This window comes from Arvicanthis niloticus (assembly GCF_011762505.2).
Source record: "Arvicanthis niloticus isolate mArvNil1 chromosome Y unlocalized genomic scaffold, mArvNil1.pat.X SUPER_Y_unloc_4, whole genome shotgun sequence".
NCBI lineage: Eukaryota > Metazoa > Chordata > Mammalia > Rodentia > Muridae > Arvicanthis > Arvicanthis niloticus.
The window spans coordinates 1,685,110-1,691,347 of record NW_023045021.1 but is presented as its reverse complement, the minus strand read 5'-3'; the positions used below and the strand labels follow the sequence as shown (position 1 = coordinate 1,691,347).

General features: G+C 43.9%; 1 protein-coding gene across 1 annotated transcript; it reads left to right on the top strand.

Moving 5' to 3' along the window:
* Positions 1–1,266: 1,266 nt before the first annotated feature.
* On the top strand, positions 1,267–5,842 carry LOC117701329 (ubiquitin-like modifier-activating enzyme 1 Y). Its single transcript, XM_034493105.2, has 5 exons — positions 1,267–4,282; positions 4,406–4,597; positions 5,077–5,178; positions 5,284–5,384; positions 5,553–5,842. Exons 1-5 carry the CDS (start codon positions 4,211–4,213, stop codon positions 5,686–5,688), a joined length of 603 nt encoding a protein of 200 aa, XP_034348996.1. The 5' UTR covers positions 1,267–4,210; the 3' UTR covers positions 5,689–5,842.
* The last annotated feature ends 396 nt before the right edge of the window (positions 5,843–6,238 follow it).

Genomic DNA, 6,238 nt, shown 5'->3' with positions numbered 1-6,238 from the left:
AATTTTGACTTCTTCCTTTCCTATTTGTATCTCTTTAACTTCCTTTTGTTGTCTTAATTGCTCAAGCTAGGACTTCCAGTACTATATTGAATAGGTAAGGTGAGAGTGGGCAGCCTTGTCTAGTCCCTGATCTTAGTGGGATTGCTTCAAGTTTCTCTCCATTTAGTCTGATGTTGGCAACTGGCTTACTGTATATTGCTTTTACTATGTATAGGTATGGGCCTTGAATTCCTAATCTTTCCAAGACTTTTATCATGAAGGGGGTGTTGAATTTTGTCAAATGCTTTCTCAGCATCTAATGAGATGATCATGTGTTTTCTTTTTTCCTTTGAGTTTATTTATATAGTGGATTACATTGATGAATTTCTGAATATTGAGCCATCCCTTCAATCCTGAGATAAAGCCTACTTGATCATAAAGGTTGATTGTTTTGATGTGTTTTTGGATTAGGTTTGTGAGATTTTTTTTATTAGATATTTTATTTATTTATATTTCAGATGTCATCACTCTCCCTAGAAACTCCCTATCCATCTTCTTTTAAAAATTTTTTTTATTGGATATTATATTTACATTTCAGATTTTATCCCCTTACCCCATACCCCCCCACCCAGGAACCTCCTATCAAATCCCCTTTCCTCCTGCTTCTATGAGAATGTGTCCCCCCTATCCCCCCCCCACACACACTCCCACTGCCCCACCCTGGAATTCCCCCACACTTGGCAGCTAGCCTTTATGGTACCAAGGATCTCCTCTCTCACCTATGCCTGAAAAGGGCATCCTCCCCTACATATACAGCTGCAGTCATGGGTCCCTCCCTATGTGCTCCCAGGCTAGTGGTTTAGACACTGGGAGCTCTGGTTGGTTGGTATTGTTGCTCTCCTCATGGGGCCAGAAACCATTTCAGCTCCTTTAGTCTTCTCTCTCACTCCTCCATTGGGAACCCCTTGATCAGTTCAATGGTTAGCTGTGAGATCTGCCTCTGAATATGTCAGACTCTGGCAGAACTCTAAGGAGACAGCTGTATCAGGCTCCTGGCAGCATGCACTTCCTGACATCCATATCAGTGTCTACCTTTGGTGACTGCACATGGGATGGATACCCAGGTGGAATGGTCTCCAAAAGTTCCCTCCTTCAGTTTCTGTCCCACAGAAAAACAAGATGGATATACCTTTAACCAATCTAACCAAAGGACACAGAGATGGTATGCAAATTAACAAAATCAGAAATGAAAGGGGAGACAAACAACAGAAAATGAGTCGAAAAAAAATGAGGTCTTACTACAAAAGGCTATACTTGACAAAACTGGAAAATTTAAATGAAATAGATGATATTCTGGACAGACACCACCATGTATCAAAGTTAAATTCAAAGTTAAAACAAGATCAGGGAAACTATCTAAACAGTGCCATAACCCCTAAGGAAATAGATGCAGTCATTAAAAACCTCACATTCAAAGTAACCCAGGTCAAGATAGTTTTAGTGCAGAATTCTACCAGACTTTCAAAGAAGAGCTACTACCAACACTCCTCAAACTACACCACCTTGTCCTTGATGTTGAACTGTACTTCTTCTTACAGGCAGCCAAAAGATAGATACTGTTTTCCCATACATGCTGTTAGTGTTTTGTCTTTTATTTGAGGGTTTGAGACTGTTGGTTTTGATAGATATGAAGGGCTGGTGATTGTTGGTTCATGCTACTTTGTTGGTGGTAGTGAGGTAAGTATGTCTGAGGGTGGGGTGAGGGGGCGTGGAGGGATGTGTCACCGTCTGTTCACCCATGTCCTTCCCTTCTTTGGATGGGCTAGTCCGGGATTATACAGCCCCTGTATTTTCTTTGGTGTAACTAACCCCCTTGGGTTGAAGTTTTCTTTCTAGCACCTCTTTTCTTTTCTTTTCTTTTTTAACGTCTGAGTTTGTAGACAGATACTACTTTGTTTTTTGTTTTGTTTTGTTTCATTTTGGTTTTGGTTTTGGTTTTTTTGTTTTGTTTTTATCATTATGGAATGTCCTAATTTCTCCAATACGGTAATTGAGAGTTTTGCTGGGTATGGTATTTGGGCTGGCATCTGTGCTCTCTTAGAGTCTGTAGAACATCATCTCTCCAGGCTTTTAAGGTCTTCCTGGAAGTCAGATGTAATTCTAATAGGTCTGCCCTTTATTTGTTACTTGGTCCTTTTCCCTTGCAGCTTTTAATACTCTTTGCTGTGTATGTTTAGTGTTTGGATTATTACATGGCGAGAGAACTTTCTTTTCTGGTCCAAATCTCCTTGGTGTTCTGTATGCTCCTTGTACTTGGATAGGCATTTATTTCTTTAGGGTAGAGAGTTTTTCCTTCTATGATTTTGTTGAAAATAACTTCCTGAGCCTTTGCACTTCTCCTTTTTCGTCTATCCCCATTGTTCTTAGGTTTGGTCTTTTCATGTGCCTCAGATTTTCTTTGACGGAGGGTTTCATTTATTCCATGGTATCTTCAGCTCCTGAGAATCTCTCTCTCATCTTTCCTGTATTCTGATGGTGAACCTTGCCTTTGTAGTTCCTTTTCATTTCCTGTTTCCCCCGGTTTGGGTTTTTTGTTACTGAATCTGTTTTCCCTTTCAGGTCTTGAACTGTTTTATTCATTTCCTTCCACTGTTATGTTGGTGTTTTCATAGATTAGGGGATTTGCTAATTTCCTCTTTAAGGACCTTTATTATATCCATAAAAGCTGTTTTTAAGTTTAAGACTTTTTTACTTGAGCTTCAGATATGTTGGTTCTGAGTCTAGAGTATGGTGGCTGTGTAAATCTTCTGGGGTCCTGATGGGTCTGGGGACTGGGATTTCCAGATAGAATGTGTTTCTTAGTATTGGGACCTGAGACTTAGGAACTGGAATGAGCTTGGGGTTATGACAGGGCTTTACATGAGGGGGTTGGGGGGAGCAAGATGTTTGACTAGGAGCTGATAAGTCATTGCCATGGTTATAGGGGCAGAGAGCTAGGAGAGACCACAGCAGCAGGTCTACTAAAGAGCTGGGAACGAGACTGGGGTGTTGGACTTGGAGCAATTGAGGCAGAAGTGATAGTGTGCAGTTAGCATTCGTACTTCTGGTTTCCCAGGGAAGGCTTGCTGAAATTGGGGGATGGAACAGAGCAATTAGAGTTAGGAGGAGAAGATCTTGTGGGACCTTTAGAGATGAAGTAGGGTGGGAAGCTGCCACAGGTAGTCTGCTGCAGAGCGAGGGATGAGGCTCATAGATTTGATTTGAAGGAGCTGAGGGTGTGGTGGGGGGTAGATCTGGTTACAGTTATCCTACCGGTTTTCTGGACCAGAATGACCTGTAGTTTCCTAGAGAGGGCCTCCTGTAGTTCATATCTGGGACAAAGCAAGGAATGTGTGTACGGATGTTAGGAGGGTAAGGTCTGTGGGATCCACTAGAGCTGAATGGGAAGGCTCCTACAGGTATTCTGCTGCAGAGCTGGGGATGATAGTGGGGGATTAGATTAGACTTGGAGGATGAGAAGGAGAGGTGAAGGTCTGCAGTCAGTCTACCTGCTTCGCTGAGTGACCTGTGAGTTTGCAGAGAGTCCCAGTGGGCACCTAATAAGGGGAAAGTGGGAGGGGTATTTTGGAAACAGACCCACATAGACAGAGAACTACAGGCAGCTAAGGAAGTCTGGGGGCAGGAGAAATAGTCTCAGTAGGCACCTGATAAGGGGGAAAGTGGGAGGGGTATTTTTGGAACCCACACCAAGAGAACTACAGGCAGCTAAGGAAGTCTGGGGCCAGGAGATATCCTCCTCCCCACCCAGTGTTGAGTCTTCTAATGGTTTATTCATTACCAGGTTGTCATCTCTGAAATCATGGAGTACAGGTAGCGCTCACAGACTGAGTAGGTTCTATTTAGGTGCTGTATTAAAATATAAGCAAGACGGAGCCATGGTTTTTTGAAGAGAAAGCAGCGATCAGAGTAGCCAGGAGGGATTTGAAGGATGGAAGGTTACAGAGAACTGCCATAATTGTATTTGACTTCAACAACAACAACAACAACAACAAAGTTGAAAACACTAGTACTGTAGTATCCATTTACTTCATGTGGTCATCAGAGTAAACAGCACATAGTTGGGGGAAACAGTGGTATCCTGGTGAGTAAACATTCACTCTCTCAATTCTCTACTCAAAAAAAAAAAACCAAAACCAAAACCAAAACCCAGGATGATGACAGCAACTTTCACATGGATTTCATTGTGGCAGCATCCAACCTCCGGGCCGAAAACTATGGCATTTCCCCTGCAGACCGGCATAAGGTAACAGGAGTCTGTGATGTACCACTGACCCTTGCCCAAGCTGATTTTTCTTCATTTGGGCCTTCCGTACACCCCTACTTCCTCCTAAACAGTAATCTCTGGTGCTCACTGTCTGTCTTACAGAGCAAACTGATTGCAGGCAAGATCATCCCAGCCATTGCAACCACCACATCAGCTGTAGCTGGCCTTGTGTGTCTTGAGCTGTACAAGGTGGTTCAGGGCCACCAACAACTGGAGTCTTATAAAAACAGTTTTATCAACCTGGCTCTGCCTTTCTTTAGCTTGTCTGCACCTCTGGCTCCAGCATATCAACAGGTATGGGACCTACAAGCATAGGAAATGTTGATGTTACCATTGAGGGAAGCAGAGTACATCAGTACTGTGTGTTTGTGTGGGGGTTGGGGTGGGAGGGGGGGTGCAGTGGGCTTCAGAGCAGATGAGGTTTTATGTCACTGAGATATACTCATTCATCAATCACATGGACAGCATAATTGAAGTTTGGGCCAGGTCTTGCTAGAGTGTGAGATCCTGTCTCAACAAAGCAGAAAAAGAACAGGAAAGGTGCCGACAAAACTTTTCATGGAGAGCTAAGGGGGATGTTGAGTGAGGGAAGGAGAAGGCAGGGTCTTCTTAGTGGTGCGTATCCTTTTCCTTACAAAGAATCAAGCTGCCTAATCATGGTTTGGTAATGCCACAAGTGCGTTTTTTGACAACAGAGCTGTGGTTAGTGCAGTTGTAATATGTTAAGAACATTTGGGGTAGCCCCCCTCTTAGCACTTATCTTTGCCCTCTAGTACTATGATCAGAAGTGGACATTGTGGGATCGCTTTGATGTGCAGGGACTACAACCTAGCGGTGAGGAGATGACCCTCCAGCAGTTTCTAGACTACTTTAAGGTAAGGCTCCTTCCTCTGTGAACTCCCTCTTTGTGGAGACCTGTACATTTGATTTAGCACTGTCCATCTCACAGTCACCACTCCTATCTCTTCTCACCTCTGCAGACCGAGCACAAGCTGGAAATCACCATGCTGTCCCAGGGTGTGTCCATGCTTTATTCCTTCTTTATGCCGGCCACCAAGCTCAAGGAACGGTTGGATCAGCCGTGAGTTAGCCTCTGGGCTGGTGGCAGTGGAAGCCTTGAATGGGTGGGATTCTCAACAACCCAGTGTGCTACTCATAGTTCCCCATTCTCATTTCTGTACTCTGCTACCTAACCTTTCCTCCTACGTTTGTTTACTTCCTTCTTAAGTCTCATGTTCCTTGACTTCAGGATGACAGAGATCGTGAGCTGTGTGTCAAAGCGAAAACTGGGCCATCACGTGAAGTCCCTTGTGTTTGAGCTGTGCTGCAACAGTGAGAGTGGAGATGACGTCGAGGTTCCCTATGTACGATACATCATCCGCTGATCTCTTACTGTCTCCATTCTTTCAGTTCTGTCAGTATATATCAAAACCTTTCTAGGTATGATAAAACCTTAGTTCACACTTCCTTGTTCCTAAGACCTATGTTTAGTGCTGTTCCTACATTGTTAAGAACTGAAATTCATAACAATAAATTTTCAGCCTGTAAGTAGTGTGTCACCCTCTCCTTTCAAGGGCGGCTGTGCTGTTGTCCCTAGGAAGAAGTGGACTCCTTATCCTAAACTGCAGTCCTTAAAAGGTGACAAGAGTTCAGCTGTACAGAAGCAGCATGGACATTATCCAGTATTCAAATACAATACTGGAGATTAAACTTTGGAGATTAAACTTTAGCTGTTTTCATTCCTCTTGCTATTTCTGCTTAGGAAGAAATGAAGCCTGTGGCAGCAAGGCCATCATGAGGCAGTCGGTCAGCCCTTTCCTAACATTAATACTGTTAGGTGTCGGCACACAGCTTAGGACAGACCACACCCGACCAAAGGGTCCCGGGGGGGGGGGAGGGTTTATTCAGGAGATGGGGCAAAGGCGGGCAGGGGGG

What these genes read in the sequence shown, in the direction of transcription:
- LOC117701329 (XM_034493105.2), top strand. Translation starts at nt 4,211, where the DNA reads ATGGATTTCATTGTGGCAGCATCCAACCTCCGGGCCGAAAACTATGGC. An exon ending in CCCCTGCAGACCGGCATAAG is followed by an intron (nt 4,283 to 4,405) that starts GTAACAGGAGTC and finishes TCTGTCTTACAG; the next exon opens with AGCAAACTGATTGCAGGCAA. An exon ending in TGGCTCCAGCATATCAACAG is followed by an intron (nt 4,598 to 5,076) that starts GTATGGGACCTA and finishes TTTGCCCTCTAG; the next exon opens with TACTATGATCAGAAGTGGAC.